The 23,385-nt window shown below is 40.0% G+C and overlaps 1 protein-coding gene across 1 annotated transcript in view; it reads right to left on the reverse strand.

Moving 5' to 3' along the window:
- The window catches only part of LOC124775647 (nephrin), a 169,895-nt gene that overhangs the window by 34,890 nt on the left and 111,620 nt on the right, over window positions 1–23,385 (reverse strand). Inside the window, exons 3-10 of the mRNA XM_047250475.1 lie at window positions 19,797–19,949; window positions 10,843–11,034; window positions 9,778–10,068; window positions 9,287–9,586; window positions 5,437–5,570; window positions 3,824–3,977; window positions 1,309–1,487; window positions 709–832 (exon numbers count right to left, since the gene is read on the reverse strand). Of these exons, the coding sequence (XP_047106431.1) occupies window positions 709–832; window positions 1,309–1,487; window positions 3,824–3,977; window positions 5,437–5,570; window positions 9,287–9,586; window positions 9,778–10,068; window positions 10,843–11,034; window positions 19,797–19,949 (1,527 nt within the window). The remainder of the gene's footprint in view (window positions 1–708; window positions 833–1,308; window positions 1,488–3,823; window positions 3,978–5,436; window positions 5,571–9,286; window positions 9,587–9,777; window positions 10,069–10,842; window positions 11,035–19,796; window positions 19,950–23,385) is intronic.

A 23,385-nucleotide genomic window follows, 5' to 3' on the forward strand; every position in this document is an offset into this window, starting at 1 on the left:
ACTCATTAGCAACATAAGACATTTTGAGGAAAAAAACATTTTATACAAAACTTGCAAAAAGAGCTCCAAGATTGGGATACTCACACAAAACATTACAATGTGATAAGTAAATGGACAAAAAGGCTAGGTATGATTACAAAAATTAAATTACTGCAGTAGTTATTTTGTAAGTACCAGTCCTAAATTATTTTTGGTATGACCATCATTATTGGCTCCTTCAGTTAATACATTGAGATCATTACTACTCATATAAACAGCTTCTGATAGTAAGTGTATCAGACATATTTTGTCATATGAACACACAAACTAATGTTTGGTGATGTGATGAGATGTAATGTAATGTAACACCTAAAACATTAATAATGTCATCAAGAATCTGCTGATATTTTACAATCACAAATATTATTGAAATTAAAACTGATAAAAAATTGTGACTCATCTTGAATGATGCAGTCTGAACATAGCGAATAAACCTGCTTGGCATTATACACATCATACAGTTACTATAAATGGCGATATATATATTTGTACTTAACCACACATGAATTGAAAAATTTGTAACTCTCTTGTTTTTTAAAACTGAAAATACTGCAGATAATCTGCAGCTGCAGTCTTCTACAAAATGTGATAAAACCTTCTTATCATGAGTATTGTATTATTGCACTTAGTAATGTCCTGAACTACTGGTCTGAGTGAGATAGTACTTACAAAAAACGTGCAATGTGAAGGCATCATGAACACTCCTCTGCATTGCTGTATTTGTTGCCTGACATGTGTATACATTGCCATCCAATTCTGGAGTCACGTCAAGATTTAGCATTATGCTTGACACCTGCAGGAAGACAATAGCATCAGTTCCAATAGTAATCACTACAATTATAATAGAAACAATAATAAAAACAGTACTGGGAGCAGCAACAAGTAAAAAAAGCCACAGCTGATAACTGATTCTATGTGAATACTAATAGGAAAAAGTCTAAGGTCAATCTTTGTAAAGTAAGAGTCCTTGGATAAAAATATACATGAACATAATAGAGGAGATTTGAATCCTGCTCTCCTGAATATGAGTTCAGTGCTTGAAGTACTGTGCCACCTCACTAGTAGTTGTATAGACACAAGCTCTCCTGGGATATGATAATCATAATTGAGCAAGATTTCAACATGGCAAAAAAAAATAAAAAAAATAAAAAATTTGCTAATAGATATAAAGGCAACAGTAACGATAAAACTTAAAAATATTATTATTATTTTTTTTTAAAAATCGGTATCACACCACTGAAGTTAAAATACAGTTACTGTTAGTAATACCTTGCCTCCATGCAGACCAGGGCGAGTAACATTGGTGACTCCTGGAACAGCAATGCCCTCTCGCCACCAACTTAATTCTGCTTCAGGATTACTGGAGCTCGAATCACAGGTCAGAGTTGCTCTCACACCAGGTGTTAGTTTCTCTGGCTCCTTGCGGATCACCACATGGTCTGGAGGAACTAAAGAAACAGAGAATACAAATACATTTTTCCATACTTAGAACCTGTGTTCTCCATTATAATGATATCATATAATTCTCTGTTACATCTGATGTGAAGAACATTTGTTTCTTAATCATCTGATTCCTGTATCAACTTTCAAACTATGGTAACTAACATAAAAATTAAGCCACACTTTACACCAGTTCAAGATTTTCCCCCCCAAAATCTCTGTCACAAAACTTTTCCATTAGAAAGTAATGTCTACTGTAAGCACATTCCTAAGACATTTATGATATATTCACACTGTGATTACAGATACTTAGCATGCTTTCAGGTTTTCAGTAAGTGTGTCACATTTTCAGCAGTGTAATTTTTCTCTTGATGTTTTATATGCCTTAGTATTCTTCTATCACTTTGTTGCAATACGCAATTATTCCACACTATTTCACATATTTTATATGCACTAGGTAAATCTTGCAAAACTACAACTTTCAATTTTTCTAAAGTTATTTCCACATTACTGAACTAAATACACCTACTGCTTATTACTAGGTAAACAACATCAATAGGGTCAGTAACACTGGCAGATCATGAGAAAATTATTAACACATTCAAGAATATATTCAAATGAAAAAAAAAAAAAAAAAACTAGACTGGTTCCCTTACAGATCCAGACAAGTCAACAGGGATACTTATGAGCGCTGAACAGTTACAAAATGTATGCAGACATGTTATTTTTGAGGAGGGTGGAATTTCTCATGTGGTATACTACACTAAAATATTGTTGTGCCATTCACACACAACATCCTTGGCACTCAGTAATCAATTGTACTACTCTGGGTATGTCTCTGCCCCTTTTCTGGGATACCAGAGGATGCCTGCTTGCAAGACGGCACGTGGGTAGCGACGGACACTGATACAATGGTGTGCTCAGCAAGCAAGAAGGATTTGCTAGCAGCGGTGTGGAAAGTTGGAGGTCTGGTTTTGCCCAGGGCCCATAAGCTCTCTATTGAGACAAACAGAGATGAAAGGCAGGGGCATGCCCTGTGGGTGTTATTGGCACCATCACACTAGTTGGCACCATCATGCTAGTTGGAGTTTAACTGTCAGCAACTGTACTGCTGGAGAAAGTGAGCCTGCCTGGGGTACCAATGTGTATTCCTAGTGTGGACTGTATGGTAGGGCAGTATATGGTGAGGCCTTCTGAGGGCGCAGTAATCTTGTTCTTAACTGATATATGACCTACGGCATCCTGGTTTCTTTCAAGTCTGCCTGGTAATTGTGGTAATTCCTCTGATTTTCTGTTGTGAGCGAAGGTGTTCGTTGGTACTTTTTTACCAGGCTTTTCTGCACTCATAGCCGTGATTTGTATTGCAAATGGATTGTAATTTGATTTTGTTGCCTACTCCCTGTGTTGCTGGGTAGCATGGTTTGGTTATCTGTGTATAAAAGCCTGCACTTTATGTCTAATTTTTCTGTAAAATTAAATGTGAACAACTTCCCCAGATGTATTACCTATTCAGTGCTTGTCAGCTCTGTTTTATTCAATGGTGTTTTATATTTTATTAGAATGGTGTTTAAATCTACTTACAGAACAGTTTAGCCATTACTTAATGCCTTATTTAATGAATTCAGGAACAAACCCAGAAAGGGGGGTTACTGATATTGTGGCATTCACCAAATCATTTTATAATGTAAATTCCTCATACATCTCTAAATTGTCCTTTAAAAAGTAACACCACATGGCAATTAGTAAGTTTTGCTGAAACTTTGTAGTACATTAAACTATTTTGGTGATTTTATTTTGGTCTGTCAACATGCAGCGATATCTCTGATATTACATTTATGTATTTTGAGATGTGTTGAGCCTTGGGTCTTACCAACATATTCACTAGTCACCAATACCCCCACTAATAAATTGTGTATTTTCTACATTAAATAATTTAATTGTTTTGATAATAACCTGATATTTAAATGTCTTACCACTCCCAAACCAGCTCCCTACCACTTCTGTACTGTATTGTATTCAGTTGACTAGTTGTTTGAAGTACCCACAACATATAAGACTTTAAGAATTTTCTTAACTGATAATGAACACTTGGTTCTGTAGCATGTTCACTGCCAAGCAAAACAAACAGAAGAATGTAGACTGTTGCAGATCAAATATAAAGGACAGAACTTTGGAGAATTTTCAGCTTGTGTGTGTGTGTGTGTGTGTGTGTGTGTGTGTGTGTGTGTGTATGTGTGTGTGTGTGTGTCTACAGCCCACATTATGGTATTACTATTTATTATGACATACATGTATGATATGAGGTCTATTCATAAAACCAATATACACACATAAGGATACTTACAGTACACATTTAATGTGATAATCTGAAACAGAGGTATTTCAGTTGCCGAGTTTGAAGCTTCACATCTGTATCTTGCCTCATTGTCAGATACATTTGTTAAAATGGTTATTTCAGCAGATACAGAACGATCACTGACTTTTGTTGTTGAGCTTATCTAAAAAAGAGAAGTAAAAGTTGTTCATCAGTAATTTGCCTGTAACTTTACTTTTGTTCATTTACAAACAGGAAGCAGTGTGTGTCTATTAGCACTACAGAGGAAGCACACAAATCAAACACCACTAACATTAATTTTGGTATTCCACAGGGCCAACATTAGGACCACTCCTTTTTACTATTTTTCTTAATGATATTCAGTCTATAACAAATCCCAATATAGCTATATTATATGCAGGTGATATCACATTAATATGCCGTAATCCTCGCTATTTGCAACTTGTAGTGGAATCCAATACTGCAGTAGGCATAATTCTGCAGTATTTTAATCAAAACAAACTAAAATTAAATATAGATCAATCAATCTATACTGAATTTGATCTTGGGAGGCAAGAAACTCATGAAAACCAAATTTAAAGGCGGATAAATACATTAAAAAAGAATACTTGACCAAGTTTCTTGGCCTGACACTTGATGTAGAGTTAAATTGGTTTGATCATGTAAATGATATTTGCAAGATGCTATCTACTACAACATATGCCCTAAGAATACTGACATCTTTTTGTAATATTACCACTCTGAGGCAAATATATTTTGCACTATTTGAATCCCATATAAGTTATGGAATGGAGCTATGGGGACCTAGCAGTAAAGGTAATACGAAAAGATTACTATCCTACAGATGAAGGCACTTAGAATTATGGGAAAGAAATGTGTTAGAGAATCCTGCAGAAATCTGTTTAAGGAATTTAAAATACCAACTGTTCATAACCTGTTTGTATTTAAGATAATCATTATGGCAATAAACAGTAACAAAACACTTAATAAAGAAATATACAACCACAACACTAGAGGTAGAGAGAGACTCCACAATCTCTCTCATAGAACCACACTTTATGAGAAAAACCATCACTATTCACGCATAAAACTACTGAATTGCATGCACCCTAATATCTCAAATTGCCCATTATAGAACTAAAAAACAAATTAAAATTATGGCTCCTAAACAGTCCTGGGTAGTCAATAGAGGAGAGTCTAGCTTTAGTACACTGGTATGAAGGAAGACCCTTTCTCTAAAAATATATGAATCTTGGATCCTAGAATGTGTCACAAACTGCAAATGTCTTAATCTATGTATTGCACTAGCAAATTGTTTTTATGTATAGTCCATGTATGTAATGTTGTTCTCTTGACTAAATTTAGAAAAAATGGTGTAGATATTAATACCAGAAAATAATATGTAACTCTAGTAAATAAGGCTTTGACTTTAGTAAATAAGGCTTTGACTTATTCAGAATACAGGGACAAAAAAATTGTAACCAATTGATATTGGCTCACAATAAATAAATAAACAAACAAACTTATGAAAAGAGGGAAAATGCAACACTCTAAATAAAATATACAACATCATTTAGGACAGTCTGACATACATTTCCTAAAATTGTATTAAACTGTATTACCTTTTTGTCATTTTTGTACCATGTTAGAGTTGCCAAAGGATTTCCCCCCGATGAGATGCAGGAAATTTTCTGAACAGTTCCAGCATGTATGCTTCCCTCAGTATATCCCTGTATAATTGGTGGTCCTGGGGGATCTGCATGAGAACAGAGGAGAATATTTGTAGTAAAGAAAAATTTTGTAAATAGATAAAAACAAAAGAGAGCATTTAAACTTTGAGAAACCATATGCTTTTAAAAACAATGTGAATAAAACTGATATGGTGACAATACACTTCAGACTGGAAAGAAAAGACAAGAAAATACTATGCTTTTCAGAGGCTGGTGCAAGCTTTCCTATCTGAAACAATTTTGATGCCTTGTCTAAGTTTTACTGGTTCTGTATCAATCAGGTACTCTGAGTAACTTGCAAGGCTGAATCAACTCTGTTCTGGAGAATACAACTGCAGCAAAAGGAGAGAGTAATTAATAATCAAAGCCTGGATAGCCGGCCGGGGTGGCCGAGCGGTTCTAGGCGCTACAGTCTGGAACCGCGCGTCCGCTACGGTCGCAAGTTCGAATCCTGCCTTGGGCATGGATGTGTGTAATGTCCTTAGGTTAGTTAAGTTTAAGTAGTTCTAAGTTCTGGGGGACTGATGACCTCAGAAATTGAGTCCCATAGTGCTCAGAGCCATTTGAACCAAAGCCTGGATCTCCATACCAGCAGCAAACAATGAAAAATGCTACACCAAAGATGTCAGTAGCAACCTGCTTCTGTGTGAGCCCTCGACATTGCAGTAACATGTTGAGGCATGGGCTCCACGAGGCGATGCATCAATCTGGAAAGATACTGATCCACACATATTGCAGTGCTACCCACATCTGTTACTGTACATCTGGTGCCAAGTTCATGAAGCACACACAGGTATCAACATCATCACATAAATGCTCAGCTGTGTTAAGGTTGGGTGAACTGGGGGGGATTGAACACGTTATGATCATGAATTAACTGGAGTGTTAATAAAAATTACCTGTGTGCAACCAAAAATCAATGGCATGATACAATGACCTGTTGAAATACTGCAGCTACATCAAGGTATGCTAATGCTACAAAAAAATGTAGAAAGTTTGCGAGAATGTCCACATGTCTTGGTTCCTGTAGCCAGGCAATGGGAACTAATACTGTGAACATAAAAAGCCAAGACCCTAACTGAGCCACTGGAAGTCATTGAGCAAGCATTGTTCTACATAGCCTCCTACACCCTACTCTCTCCATCATCATCAAACACCGCTCGTTCTTGCTTTGAATTAAACATCACGTGCAACCGTAAAATTCCTCTTTTTTTATCTCCAGTGTCTTCATTTTGATATTTTCTTGAGTAGCCAGGATGCCTTAATTGTGTTTCTCATATGCATACAGAACAACCTGCTACTCCAACTCATGAAATCTTACCCGATTTGGTCCACTGAAGGTTTAGCACATAAAACAGATGATTTCTAAATTAATCTTGACCCAATGCCACCTACGAAAATTTGCTTCTGTGATGTCATATTTTCTTCCTCTTGCACAGTTGTTTTTGGCCTCTGCTTCATGAGTAACCATTAACTTACAATTCGTCTGCAGGCTTTTTGGCCACGGTCATTGAAGGTGGAATCTTCGAGGATTTTAGGCCACATAATGTTGCACTTGAATTCCTTCTACACAATGGACGTTTCAGCCTCTCTGCTGGGATCTTCTTCAGGATCTTCTAGTGTTCACATGTTTTCAGATAACCATGAAAACCAGAAGATCCTGGCAGTTGGGTCAAATTGTCCATTGTGTAGAAGAAATTGAAGTGTAACATGATGCAGTCAAACTCCCTGGCAGAAATTCTTTGGTGTCTTATTGTTTGTGTGAAGCAATTGGAAACTGCAAACTCCTATGCATGTTCCTCAACAAATTCACGAATTTGATTTGTATCCATTTTCAATCACTACAGTTCACTATTCTTAGAGCATTAAGGAAACTGCACAGCAACAAAATCCTGTCAGCTCCTTATTACTGAATCAGTAGAAATCAGTCCATTTTGCACTGACAGTGTGCTTTATAATTTGTTGCCAATCTTGCAAATCAACAGTGCCAAATTAAATGTGTTGTAAATCACAGTCACAAAAAGGAGTGATTTATATCAGGCACATGAGTCTATGAAGCTTAATTTTAGGAAAAATGGTCCTTCTCAACAAACACCTTTAACATTTGTTGAACCTCATGCTTCATTTGTTGTGCCATGTTTCATGTATTCTGTGTAGACATACTTATGTCAGAGTTTATTTATCTCCTGCATAAACATATACAATTGCTGAATACTTGTCCATCTGTGAAGTCAGTTCAGTTCTGACTATATTTAGATTCAGGTGAGTTGCTGTTTACATGTGGTAGCTGTTCATAAAAAGCATAGCACATGGGATGCATTTCTGTGGTTGGCACCATGACAAAATCTGCTGGCCACTCACCACTGCCTGTGCAGTCACCCCATTCGACTAAGCTGGTGCCACAGCACCCCATGCTACCCTTCTGAAATTGTAAATGTAAATCTGACCTCAACCACTAAAGCTTTCAAAATTTCAGAAAGCATTCTGTAATCAGAGAACAGCAATCAGTATAAAATGCTAAAAATCAAATAAAAACAGTCTCAATTGCATTTCCAGATTTTTTATTTGTTATTATCCAGTTTCAGCCCTTTCCTCAGACCATCTTCAGGCTTTTCCCCACCATTATGGTTGCTGGTGGTGGCATACAGAGAGATATCCATAGAAGTTACTTTACTTCTACAAGTCTTGCTCTGTCTGCCACAACCAGCAGCCATAATGGTGGGGGAAAGATTGAAGATGGTCTGAGGAAAGGACTGAAACTGGCTACTAACAAATAAAAAATCTGAAAACACAATCGAGACTGTTTCTATTTGATTTTTAGTACTGAAGCTTTATCTGCAAGTGTACAATGATCCTGTGATTTTTGAAATTACTATGCATAAACAAAAGACTACATACTACTTACGAAGTTATCATACCCATTATGAGAATATTATTCACTGTAAAAATGAGGCTTAATTCAGGACAATCCCAAGCAGAAAAGGTAGGAAATAATTTAAATAGACACCACATAAAAACTCCTTCATAACTAGCTACAAATAGTAGTAGTCCAGTTGAACTAATTACAAATTATGACATTGTGGAGGACATCACAGAAACTCCACCTTTTAAATACATTGAAAAAAAATTTAGTCATGCAGTAGATGTAATGAGTTGCAATTCAAATAAAATTAGTCACTCTGTTATTTCTCATAACACCCATTTAGTCTTTATAGTCAACATGAGTCAAGTACTGTTTTATGAGGTAAATGAGGCATAGGAATCAATCATATTCTTTAGATGGTTAGATTAGCTGCTTGGTTGCTAAAATGATACGACAAAATTAAAATTAAATGTGTTGTAAATCACAGTCACAAAACGAAGTGATTTATATCAGGCACATGAGTCTATGAAGCTTAATTTTAGGAAAAATGGTCCTTCTCAAGAAACATCTTTTCCCTATATTGACACAATCATTCTTCCATTAAATCAGTCAATACAGATTACATGCACATGCAAATGCAGACAGAACAGTGCCTGGACAACAAAACTGATGTTAGAACTGCTAATTGTGAAATATCAAGTCTTAAAAATTGTGACACATGCCAAAAGAAGCTACTTTTACAAACCATGAAAATAACTATAACCAAACAAATGTCCTAGTTTACCATGCAGTCTGTTGTTGCAGCTGCCTATTTTACTATGTTTGTAACATGCTGGGAGTGCAAAAGACTTAAAGTGAGCATATTAATGGGGTACTGACGTAACACATTGATGGTGTGTGTGCTGACGACATTTTCAGTGAGCTGCATGTTGAGACCATGGCAGATGACGACAACTGAACGACGGTTATGGGCAACAGTTACAGTGATGTTGGAGGTCGTGATGTGTCCACCGTCTGGTGAGGGAATCACTCGCTGTGTGGCATTGCGTACATGGCGGCCACCCACCATCCACTTGATCTCAGCAGGTGGGTTGCTATTAGCTGTAGTGCAAGTAAGCTGCACCTCATCACCAGCACGTGCTTCTGTTGGGCCTGAGATGCTCACCTGTGCTGGTGCAACTGCAACATTAGTGTTGGAGGATACCAATTATTAAAAAAAAAATTAATAGCAATTGCTACTCTATTGTGATGCAATACAACAACATCCCCATGTCAACAATCATACAACAGAGAACTTTGTATACAAGTTTAGTCTTTTAAAGGGACATTTAAGGTCATTTTAATCAAACTTAGCATTTGTGACCACTTACATAAAACAGTGAGTGTGACATCAGCCTTCAATGGAGCAGGACTCATAATATTGGATGCCTGGCAGCGATAGTGTGCATTGTTATCACTAGCATCTGCTGTGAATGAGTACACATTTTCAGAGAGACGACCAGCAGTACGGTAAGCCATGCGGATCTGCTCGCCATTCTTGTACCAAATGAGCTGTGCTGGTGGGTTCCCTCCTCGAGATCGACAAACCAATTCAACTGTCTGGCCTCGTCTGATCACCTCACCTTCCGTGTAGCCCTCAATGTATGGTACGCCTGGTGGATCTGCAACACATTGACATGTTTGTGCCTACAATGTTGGGAAGAAAAACTCTTTTGAGGAAAAAGTATAGCAAATTGTATACTGCAAGCTTCACTGCACAATGCAAGCATTCAGTTATTGTAAAAATATTCTTGTTGAGTAGTTCACAGATAATATTCTTATTATAAACCAAATTTAAATGAAGTAATTAAAACTGAATCACCTGTCACTTGAATTTAATTTATTTATTTTTATCAGTGTAAAGTCACATTTGAAATCTCGTTTTCTCTATGCAAATTTTTTTTGGCTTGTTTGTCAATTCTGATTGAAGATGTCTGAATTTTGAAATGCAGATATAATATCACAAGAATGTAGCAACACTACACAAATGTCAATCAAATTTTTACCTTTGTATCTCTACTTACCAGCATTTCTCACATTACCTCCAGTTTTCAAGAATAGCTCTTGCAACAAATTACAAATTAGGCAAGAGTTTATTTTACTGTAGAATGAAGTAGTAAACCATCCAACTTCATTACATTCATATTTTAACATAGTATATAGTACCAATATGTGTGATAAACTGATTTATGTATGAGAACTGAGGAAACCATGTGGATTTCACTATTGGATTTGTCAACATGTATCAGGTACTTTGGCTAAGTCTCCGAACAAGACCTATTGATCATTAACTTGAAGAATGTTGTTACAAGTATGGAAAACAAAATTAATTGAGTCCTACATTGTGTAAAATAAATACAGATTAATGTTACTTTAAAGATGCAGAGATAACTCACAGAGGACACTGAGCTGCACAGTGACACGGAGTGGCATGTCAGGTGGTAAAGCCTCATGGCGAGCTTCACAAGTATAGTCTGCATAATCATCTTCTGCTGTTGGTCGCAACTTGATTCGACTCAGTACGTTATAGCGTTTTGCACGTCCATTGGCACCAGCATTCACTTCTGTTGTTGTATCTACACGTTTCTCTGAACAAGAGAAAAAAGTAAAAGTAATTATTTTTATGAGTCACTAAAACTACACAATGCTGCAATTATAGGCAAGGCTCACCATTACTGTAACAAAGTAAAAGATTTGCTTAAATCATGGACCATTAACTCTCTGATGCATCACTGAAATTGCATCTAAAAACGTGAAAGGATATATCTAAAAGCAACATTCCTGTTAATGCATGAAGACAGCCTATGTTAAAGCAGATATATAATTTATACAGAAATGTTCTAGTACCATCGAAACTTCAGTAATGAAAGTGACAGAAGACTCACGTGATGCCTGGGCAAATCTACTTACCATCTTAAAAGACCCTTAAAAACCCAGTGAGAGCTCATATGTCAGAAAAAAGGGGGGTGGGGGGGGGGGGGGGGAGGTGGAGGGGAAGTGAGGACTTATTTTTCTTTTGAAGACTATGTGTAGGTCATAAAATATGGATTTCCGGAGACTGAAACAATTGACATAATTGTAAAAACTTGTCTTCAGCATTTCTTAAAAGAAACAAGTTAAGTGACCCACGGGGTAAGACTCTCTTCTGATACTTCTGTTTCAGACCATCTGGCATGGTACTTCTCTCAGTGAGGTACTGACCTGGGCTTGTCATCATTGCAATGTGGTGATATTCTGCTGGTGGTATTCTGTAGGTTTTCAAAATAGCCTTCATAGGAAATTATTGTCCAGCTCTGTGTATAACTATTATAGGAACATATTGTGTCTATAGCACAAATACTGTTCCCCAACAAAGAACCAGACCAAATGGTGCAGCAGTAAAAACACAAGGTTTTCATTTGGAGTGAAGGAGCTGGTTGTAGATCCACATGTGGCAATATAGGTTTAAATTTCCTATAAGGAAGGTCACAGCCAAAGCCTTCCCCAACCCTTTTACAGCTGAGGTAAGTCTTTACAAATCTTAACAGCTACAGCTAAGAGGTGATATTCTCTTAGCCCTCATGTCTTGTGCCTGCGCTTCAACTACTGACTTCTCACTGTTCATCAAGGCGTCAGCTGCCTGTCTCGTATGTGTTGATGGCAGTTTGACTGCATTTTAATTTGTCAGCAGCACTGCAACACCTGACAAATTGGGCACAATTTGTAAAGCCAAAGAGGCATTACACGGCAACATCTTTCCCACACACACTAATGCTCACTACCTTGTGATTACTGCATTGCTATGTGCTAGCAACAAATAGGGTTATATGAAAACCTCTATGTCAATGCCATATCACCACTAAGTTTTGGATTTTAAATTTATAATATGGTCATGCTTAACTGATTGCTCAGTATATCATGGTCAAATTTTTCAGTTGAAATGAATGAAGAATATGTGATATTATTGACTATGAGACCCCAACCTGCTGTTCATTTGCCAATCAGAAATGATTTCTCCCTTTGTACTGACTGACAACTTTCCTTCGTGATGTATGAATGCTGTGGGTTTAGTATATTTGTTTAGCATGATGGGAGTGTGTAAAGTAGTACTGGCACAGAAAGAGGATATAACCTAGCTTAAACTTCTGGATAACATCAAGGAGTCACTGAGCTTTGTGTTCCTCTCCAATGTCATATTTCATAGGCTTCTACAAGAGGGAGGGGGGGGGGGGGGGGGGGGAGGGGCACTTGTTCTCTCTTTCTTAGAATCTGGGTTATAGGCTTCTCTTTCTTACAGATATTTCATGTCTTTCTAAACATAACTTGAATTTGTTTGGTTATCAGGTTGTTCACAGCGAATTATGTCATATTCTCGGTATTGAGGCAGTTTTGCAGTCACGGTGGATTACAGAATATTGTCCAAACAGAGCCCCAGTCATTTCAACCCTGTGCAAAAAGTAGTCATAGAGTTACAGACTGTGGAGTCAATATGACTGCACAATAACACATCAAACTACTAATACAGACGTGGTCTGTTAAGAGTCAGGTCTGTCAGCATATTTGATGGTTGTTTCAGGAAGTTTTTCACATCTGTTTAATCAAAAGCTGACTCTAAGTTTCACTTTACCCAAACAACCTGGGATGTAGCTCTAAAAAAAACATATTGTTCGCCCTTAACTGTCAGTCAACATTAAAGAATACAAGTCATTTAAATAATGCAATACCCGTCGGGTAGACCGTTCGCCTGGTGCAGGTCTTTCGATTTGACGCCACTTCGGCGACCTGCGCGTCGATGGGGATGAAATGATGATGATTAGGACAACACAACACCCAGTCCCTGAGCGGAGAAAATTTCCGACCCAGCCGGGAATCGAACCCGGGCCCTTAGGAATTACAGTCTGTCACGCTGACCACTCAGCTACCGGGGCAGACAAAATAAATTTGATCAATGGCTCTGATTTTTGTGTGTTTATGACTTTTAACTTTCAGAATGACCCAAACATTATTGGTATATTTGATTTCTTAACTCGTTGAGTTTAATCCTTATGAGGTGTAATTTAAGATTGTTCAATCATAAAGGTGGCGTTCATATTAATACTAATTACTGTCAAAAGATGTACTCTCTACATAGGCTCTACTAATGAAATATGCTTATCTCTTGGGTATTAAAGCAATATTATCTTCTAACACTTAGGTGGTTAACTGTCAAACGTTTGCGATACACTAATTTTGAGTACTTCCTCTCGAATAAGTTCCTATGCGATACTTACTGAAACTCACCGAATTAGTTACACAAAAAATGCCCAAGCCAGAATCGTGGCCCCTCTTGGATAGTTTTCGTTGGTCGGTCAAATCACTATTTCTCGCCAAATGAAATACATCTGAGAGATCTGGGACATACAACCACACCTACATGTGGTAATCTTTTCTTTCTTTCTTTTTTCCCACCAGTTTAGGTGTAGAATCTCAGGCCAACAATGTAGACAACTTCCGCATTGTACGGGACTACACTGAAGCGCCAAAGAAACTGGTATAGGCATGTCTATTCCGATACAGAGATATGTAAACAGGCAGAATACGGCCTTGCGTTCGGCAACGCCTACATAAAATAAGTGTCTGGCGCAGTTGTTAGATCGGTTACTGCTGCTAAAATGGCAGCTTATCGAGATTTACGTGAGTTAGAACCTGGCGTTATAGTCGGCGTACGAGCGATAGGACACAGCATCTCTGAGTTAGCGATGAGGTGGAGATTTTCCCTTGCAACCATTTCACGAGTGTACCGTGAATATCAGGAACCCGGTAAAATAAGCAGTCTCCGACATGGCTGCGGCCGGCAAAAGATCCTGTAAGAACAGAGCCAACGACGATTGAAGAGAAATTTTTCCCTGGCTTCTCTGATTACCACTGAGAAGATGTGCACGCAGTTCTTTCACGGAACCTGACTGATCAGCGTTATAAACAGCAGTTGCGGGGATAACAGCAAGTTTTGTCTTTACGTCGGCTGCGAATTTCTCTACAGCATTGTCTATCACTAGCAGCTGCTCTACACGTTTACGTGACGTAAACTTTGTGATTTTGCGACTTCCTATTCTGTACGATTTCTTGAACCTGCGTAGCCAGGTCGACGAAGCCTGGAAATTGGCGATGTTCATATCAGATGCAATTCGGAGGGCCCAGTCTCGTGGATCTCCATCGGTAATGGTGTACAGACTCTCACGAGCAGTTCTAAATCTTTCAAACAGTTTTTCATTCGGATGGTTTCGGGTTTGCGTTTGGCGCATTTTTATAGTTCACGCTCCAGTACTACGAAACGAAAACACCTTTGCACACTGCATTAAGCGCTTTTTCCCTCCTTCGTTTAACCAATATTTCACTGCCTTTCCTTTGTCACTGAAAGCTGTTGCAGTATGTGTTTTTTTTATGGTTTGAAGGTATTCTTCTTCAGAACTGTTACTGGCGCAACTGACGTCGTCCGAACCACAATTCGTGCAATCGTCACAGTTATTTCCTATTTCTTCTGACATAACAACAACTTCAGACGAAATGTCGATATCATTCGAATGAATGTCAAGGAAATCAACCAGCAAATGACACGTATGTACGTCGTCAGGAGAAGTAGGTGATTTCGGCTGGAAGCCACGTTCTTCATATTTCATCTTTGCTAAATTGAAAACGTTAATTGGCTTCCACATTACAGTAAAACTGGAAGAAAAAAAAGATACTATTAGCAGGCATGCCTTGCTAAAGCGCGCGCGCGCGTGCTATGTGTGTGTGTGTGTGTGTGTCCAGTTGCATGCGCAGTTGTTACCGCGCCAGTAGGAGTGTACATTTCTACTGCCGCATGGCACGCTACGAATTTGGCAATTTTCGGCTATTTTTTTTAATACTTTAAGTGCCTCTTAACAGCTATAATTCTGACACTGCATTTTTTTCGTTGTCTTCTTCCTGTGTAAAAGATTTCAGGGTTGGTTTCGACACCCTTGTAAGAATGAGTACCAAATTTTTCCACTGGATGAACCACTCTTTTATCTTACGATATTACATCCTCCGCGGGTAGAGAATCTACAAGCATGAAACTCTGATGCTCAGATGAGCCAAAACATTATGACCAGTGCCCATCGCAAGACTGAATGCCGCCTAGTGGCGTTGCAGGCACGTGGCTCGGTATGAAAAGTACATTTCTTGACAAATGCTACAGAACAGAAACGTTGTTGGAGAGGAATAATCGCAGGCAATGATGGACGACATGAAACATAGTACATACGTAATAGAAATGGAGTGGCGTATTTATAACGAAAAATAGTACAGATTTCACCACATGCGAACGCAGGGTAGCAGACATAAATAACGTTCATGTTTGACACAGGTCAGACTAGCAACATAAAGGCCGATATCGGACTCTCAGTCAGAAATATGCCCTCCTGACACTAATGCTTATTTTGCACCCTGTTATTCAAGGTGCTGCCAAACTCTTGAGGAGCCCTTGGGGGATATCACCCCACTCCCGTCTCAAGACGGTTTCCAGTTCCTGCACAGTTTGGGGAGGTGGTGTTCATTGAGAAACATGTCTGCCGAGAGCATGCCAGGCATGTTGTATAGGGTTAGGTCCGGGGGAGACCTGGGGGGGGGGGGGGGGGGGATATTCAGGCCGTTCCATATCTGGATTTTCTTGTGTGTCCGACACCTCAGCGGTCCTGTGTGAGCCGGCATTGTCGTCCATAAACAGAAAGTCGGGGCCTGCCACGCCCCCAAACAGACGGCGATGATCTAGAATAATCTCCGTGCAATACCGCTGTGCTGTAACGAGCGAAGACATGCAGCGGTGTTCGACCATTGTGCGTAATGCCTGCCCACACAATAACGCCTAGGTCAAACTGATGAAGTCCGTGGACATTCTGTGGTGTGTAACGTATTCCGCCCCCCCCCCCCTGCCCCCACCCCCCTTCCCTCTCACCACACTAACTGGTGGCCATGTCACTTGCCACGGTAAGGCAGAATTAGTCAGAGAACATCACTCTCGACCAGTGTTGCTCACCCCAATAACGTGCTCTCTATACCAACGAATTCTTTCTCGATGACGGCGTGCTTGAAGTGAGATGCATTTAACAGGCTTCCGAGCATACATACCAGCCTGATTTAATCGCCACGACAAAGTTCTGGCAGCGACACGCGTAACAGCAGTGGTTGTAAGGTTTGCACCGACATGCCTAGGAGTGAATATCAATTTCTTTTCTCCATTAGGGCTACGCATCGATCGATCCTCTTGCGATGGGGCGTTCCGTCTTCTTCCCCATAGCATTTCCACTTTAACAGTTTTTTTTTTTTTTTTTTTTTTTTTTTTTTTTTTTTTTTTTTTTTTTTGCGGTGTGACACTTTTGGGCACATCCATTACTGTGACCACAGTACTGACACTTTAACCGGTTCAGAGCCGTCCAGCTGCTTGTCCACGATCGTAAGCACTGATACGGTGTCTTGCAGACATGTTGCCATACCATACGGAATGTAGCACTAATCGTCTTCACAACAACCTTCATCAAGCACCGTACTGCGTGCACTGCCTTGAATAGCCTTCGCTGCAGTTAGCAAGTCACGCCCTCTACATTTTCTTTTACTATTATTGGCTGCTTGTTCAATAGCAATTGTCGGCTTTTCAATAGCAACTGTTCCTTAGGAGTTGTGAAGAGAGCAGAGAAGAATGGGTAGTCACTTCGGCGACGATACGGGCCGCGGATGGGGTAAATACGTTGAAATCAGCGCCTTTGTCGAGGGGCAGATTGTTATTGTCCGGCGCCTGGCGACGAGCAGCTCAGAAACTGAGAAGCTGGACGATCGTTCGTGTGTACCTACGGGAAGTGGTTGAGGACGGTAGAGTCCCGAGTAGGTGACAAGGTGTTCGACACCAGGTCGATAGTCGTGCCCGGACACGACGTCAATGCGAACGACTGCTCGGCTCGATACGTGCAGCTCGCGGCGGACGCGGACCACTGGTGACAGTATTATGCTACGGGGGACGTTCACCTCGGTTTCCGCGAGACCTGTGGAAGTAACCGAAGGCACTACGACAGCTAAGGACTACGTGAGTGTCATTGCGGATCACCTCCATTCCTTCATGCTTGCTGCCTCCCCCAACGAAAATGGCATATTTCAGCATGGTAGCTCTCCGTGTCACATTCCCAACATCTTGCTACAGTGGTTCGTGGGGCATAACACCAGACTCACCTGATCTGAACACCACGGATGATATTGGGCGCCAGCTCCGCAAACCACCGGCCTGTAATTTCCGGGATCTGCGTCTCCTGTGCTTAGACATCTGGTTCTACGTACGTCCAGTAACCCACCGAGGACTTGTCAAATCCATGACACGCATAATCGCATCCTATTGCGTTCCCGCTGTTGATCAACACGTTATTAAGCTGACGATCATAAAGTTTTGGCGCATCAGCGTACATTGCTGCGTAAAGCAGCTGTCTATCACAGAGAAAGAAACGCATTATCACGGAAGACCTTTTAAACAGTGCTGATGTGCAGCGGCTTGTGCACCAGCACGTACTAAGGCAAACTGTAGCTCATGCCAGACGGAGGGGGCGTCCAGCTTGCAGTCTTGACATATGCGCGCAGGACAATGTGCAATAAATCTCTTGTACAATGAAGCAAGGCAGTAATCCCTCTAGCCAATTATCAATAGTAGTTCATCACTCTGGTGGTAGATTAAACGTACTCGTCCTTTGATACGTAGGACGGACGACCATGTGCAAACAGGACGCGAAGCTACTACGATCGCTAACTTCTTACAATGAATACGCATTTCAGGTTAAATGACCGAAACGGTATGTCAGTTACTAACTGTTGTTTCCTTGCTTACAGCTTCTCTACACAGTTTATATTCAGACAGTATTATTACACAAATACATGCACTGCAGAAGCAGTCTCTGTCATTCTAATTTTAGACCTTTAGTGCTGGGCAGGGCTTACTAAAATAAAAACCATCGACTCACTGGCAAGCATTATTAGTCCTACTCGTGTATTGTTAATGCCTACAAGAATAGCTTGCCAAACAGAGTATGAACTATATCCGAAACTAATGCCCACAACTGATCACCATAATTCTGGTCCATATGCAAACGTTTCGTGTCCCTCTAGTGACAGTCCACATTTTGCCTCGTGTGCGGTTCGTTACAATAGACAGCCACACGTAGTAGACTCAAGTGGAACTTCTTACTATGTTTCGTGAAGAATCTGAAACAACTGCTGTGTTAAAGTGATACTAAAGTTGAATGACTATATGGGAGAGAGCTGTATCTGCTAGAAGTGTACTTAGGGAACACACGATGTTCCATGGCGGCTGTTTCAGTCTAGTGTCTTTAGGAATACGCACTAGAAACTGCCATAAGTTATTTCCTGCATTTCTGTTGTTCCTGTTGTTGTGAGACAAATAGATGTTGTATAATATACTATAACTGTTTAGAGGATATTGTTAATTCTTCAGTTGGAGAGTTTTATGGTGAAAATTTTTTTAACTAGTTACATAATGTGTGATGGTCAGGCCATACTTCGTCGTTCGTGCACCATCTTGTACCTCGACAAGGAGAAGGGTCTGCTATCATGGTACGCGTGATATCTGCAAATGAACTAATTTTCTCTAATGTGTTAATAATTTTCCTAACACACATTTCTATTTTCAGAATGGAAATTTGTGTTAGGTACCAATAGCTTCTGTTTAAAAATCCTGCTAAATTTTAACTCGTTTTTGATAATACTTCTTGTTAATCTAATTTCACTTACGGATGATTAGTGTGTAGCAGAGTACCGTCGATTAAATACAGTATTCAGAAGATATTCTCGACTACAACACTTAAAATTTGAATAGGGCATTTGTTCCAAGGTACATGACAATGTTGTAACTTGGAACAGTTCCAGGGTAATTTTTGTAATTGCGGAAGAAGATCTTGTTTTGTGCGAACAGCCGATTTGTTTGTCCTTGTTTCCATTGATTTTTATTCCTCATCTTTATGTGAGATTAATTCTTCAGATGAGCGCGAAATGTGCGATAGTTTGCTTTGGACCGTATAAACTTGCCCTGCCTTCGGAAGCAAGAAGGCGGATGTATTATCAAACCACATTACTTTTTTTTCGGTCAACATGGACCCATGTATGTGTCCCATATATCACCTTCATCGCTGTGGTGTCTCCGGCGACGATGTGTTTGGACATCATTGTTATATATCAGACATTGTACTGGTTACGCTCATTGAGTCACGTTCCACTTCTGCCTCATTTCATGCTGTGAACTCGCCTGGAAACTTCCTGCTTCAGCAGCAGACGCATTCAAATATTTAGACGAGTAGGACAAAGGAGCGCGCACTGTACTCACCCAGTTTGAGCTCGACGTTTCCTCGGTACCATATTATCTTAGCGGCCGGTTTAGAGTTCTTCACCTGACACACCAGCTCGAATTCCTCGTTTTCTTTTATCTCTATCTTCGAATTTGGTGGGTGGTCGACGATTTCTATGGAAGACGGAGGAGCTGAAACAGAAATTAGTTAAACAATAAGGAATAAGGGTGCGTTTTCAAACGACAGCTAATGCAAAGACAAAGTGAGACACTTTTGTATTAATAAAATCGTTAAGTGCAAAATATGAGGACTACGAGATGAGAGAATATATGGGAAGAAATACAATTTAATCTACATATATGGGCTCGTATAAAGGGCCTGTCGATTCGGTTTACGAATTTAACGACTACACAAGGAAAATGTCTGGCTAAACTACTATAACTTTCTCAACAATCCTCTTATTTATGAACATCGGAAAAAAGAATCCTTTCTTCTTGCTGTAGTCGGATAACGGATCGCCTGAGAAAAAAAGTACAGCATTTGTTAAATATTCCACTGCAATAAAACACATCAGGTCACTCAAACTTGGAGCTAGATATGGTAAAGCGTATTCTGTGTGTGTGTATGTGTGTGTGTGTGTGTATGTGTCTGTGTGTGTGTGTAAGTGTGAAGATGGTTATAGGCAGAACTAAAAGTAAAAATTCAGAACCTTTGCCGCGAGGGGTAGCCGCGCGGTCTCTGGACGCCTTGTCACGGTCCGCACGGCTCTCCCTCTGGCATGTGTGTGTGTGTGTGTGTGTGTGTGTGTGTGTGTGTGTGCGTTGTCAGCGTAAGTTAGTTTAAGTTGGATTAAGTAGTGCATAAGCTTAGGAACCGAAGACCTCAGCAGCTTGGTCCCATGAGACGTTACCACAAATTTTCAATAAGAACCTTACCTCCCTTCAACGCGAACAGTGACACACGCTCTTACAGAGGGTACAAAACTACTTGTGAAATCTACTTCTAAGAGATTCGGACAGATACACTTTCAGCTGTATTCTGTATGAACTCCGGAGGAAGCTTGTCGAGTCCCTTTGTGCACCATTATACATTATGAGTCAAGGAAAATCTATCACTTCAATGTCTGCTTTCCATCGTTTTCCATGTTGCTGCCACTTGCCATGAGACATAGCAACATAATTATGTCTATCATGTTAAATAAAATACACGAACTCATACGTCAAAGCACTTGTCCTGCAGTTGAGATATTACGCACAACTGTTGAATAGACGATAAAGGATTAAATCCACCCAGGATTCTTTCTTATGAAACCACTCACAAGAGGTGTGTGATAAAAGTAAAGATAGTGATTTTTTATCTACCAAAGTTCTTATTTTTCAAACAACAATACTGCCCTCTTCAGAGTAGTTCCCTTCGCCAGCTATACACCGTCGTAGTTCCCAGTCTTCGCAGCGGCGGCAGGGCCTTTAACATGTCGGTCACCCCCTTTTTGAATGTTCTTCAGAGTCCCAAAATGACGTCCTTTTAAGACATTTTTTCAATTTCGAGAAAAGAAAAAAGTCACTAGGACTCAGATCAGCGAATATGGGGGGCTGTGGAACAACAGGAATGCCTTTTTAGATCGAAAATTCCGCGACGGAAGTGGCCATGTGACATGGGGCGTTGCCTGCAATGTCTGGTCTCACTCGATTCACCTCTTCCTGAGCCTTTCAAAGACATCTTTGTAAAGCACTAGGATGGCAGTTTGTCCTGGAGGAACAAATTCTTTACAGAAAATACCCCTATTGTCAAAAAAGCAAGTCAGCATTATTTTGGTCTTTGATTTGCTCATTCGAGCTTATGTCGGTTCCACGAGATGTCTCTATGTGCCACTTCTCACTTTGCCGCTTTGTCTCAGGATCGAATTCAAAATCCAGGTTCATCACCTGTGATCACACTATTCTTATAGTCACTGCCAATCCTCTCAAGAAGACCAAGACAAACGTTTCTTCGATTGTTCTTCTGCTCAGCTGCGAGTTTTTTGCACCATTTTGGCACAAACTTTCTTATGTACAAAACTTCGGTCAAAATGTAGTATACGGTGAAGTGTTGAACAAGTCACCCATCTCCCTTATTTTTAAACGTTGGTCTGATCTGACAAGAGCATGTATACGTTCTACGTTTTCGTCAGTTTTTGAAGTTGAGGGTCATCCTGAGAGAAGTTCATTTTCAATGAGTTCTTGGCCTCTCGAAAATGATTTGTGCAAGAGAAAAACTTGTGCTCTTCTAAAGAACCCTCCCCATAGCCCTGTTTGAACTTCTCAAATCAATTACACTTGCTGATTCTCCAAGCTTAACACAAAACTAGACGGCATGAAGTTGCTCTAAATTCCTTTGCTTCACACGTAACAAAAACACAACTTCACTAATGACGCTCTCAGAAAGCACGCGACGGCTGTGGGGTGCTGAAACTAGTCGGACTGCGCATCTGGAAAGTATGAACACATCGGCTACACAAGGAGAACAACACAGCGTTGCCATATCATCCAAAGTCAACCTCATTACTTTTCTCATACACCTCGTAGACGTCCGGCGATATTTAAGTTGGATTACTAGGAAGGTCAGGAGAGAAGTTGACATATGTGCGTTTATTTCTGAAAACCACACCTCAACATTGGCTATGGGTGTTTTCACTGTTATCTTACAAGACCACAGCTTTGTCAGAGTAGATCTACACCAAAAAGCACACAACATAGTACGAGTGCTATCTGGGAGGCAATGTTCGTTAGTCTTTTAACTAAAATACTGGAGTAGGTAAAATAGACTTTTTAGAAAAACCTCTAGAATCTCAAAATTCTGTGTTCATAACCGATCGGGCTGACAGATCTTTGAAATGCCTTTTTTTTTTTTTTTTTTTTTTTTTGTATGTTGTGCGAGGCGGTTTGACACCACATCACAGACGGAAGTTTTGCGTGCACCTTATCGTATGAGACCCATGTCTGGTCATCGATCACCAATTCTGTTCAGTTGGCCTTCTGATTCCAATCAAAATGAAAAATATAGCCGAGGGAAGCAGTCATTCGTTATGTCTTGATCTCAGAAAGGAGTTTTCCAACTCAAAGAGTACAACACTTTTAGTATCCTTATTGTTTCGCCACGATCTCATGCAAACAACTGCGAGACATCTGCGGAAAGACGTCCGATAGCTGAGATAATGTGAAACGCCGGGTTTCTTGAATTTCTCTGTTTCTTTTTGTTTTTTCCACAAGTTCGTTGGTGAATTCGGAGGGACAGTCACTACTGTCATCATGATCGTTCTCCGAAAAAAAAGACACCAGTGACGCACAACACTGTCTGTCATTACGTTCGGTCCGTATACATCACATATTTCGCGGCGAATGTCAACAGTTTTGAAGTTCATCTGCCACTAAAAACCATAATACAGAATGAATTTCGTATTGAACCGGACTTTCAATTGTACTGCTCATTCTGACGGGCCTATTGGTGGACGAGAAACGGGTAGCTTTCTAGCCATCGGAACTCCAAGAATACTGACCTGTTGTTTGATTCAGTGCAGCGAATGTTTCGTATCCCGGGAGCCGTCGCACATAGCTCCATCTGCTGCTATGTCCGAAGTGGTTAAAGACG

The sequence above is a fragment of the Schistocerca piceifrons genome, chromosome 2, assembly GCF_021461385.2.
Source record: "Schistocerca piceifrons isolate TAMUIC-IGC-003096 chromosome 2, iqSchPice1.1, whole genome shotgun sequence".
NCBI classification, from domain to species: domain Eukaryota; kingdom Metazoa; phylum Arthropoda; class Insecta; order Orthoptera; family Acrididae; genus Schistocerca; species Schistocerca piceifrons.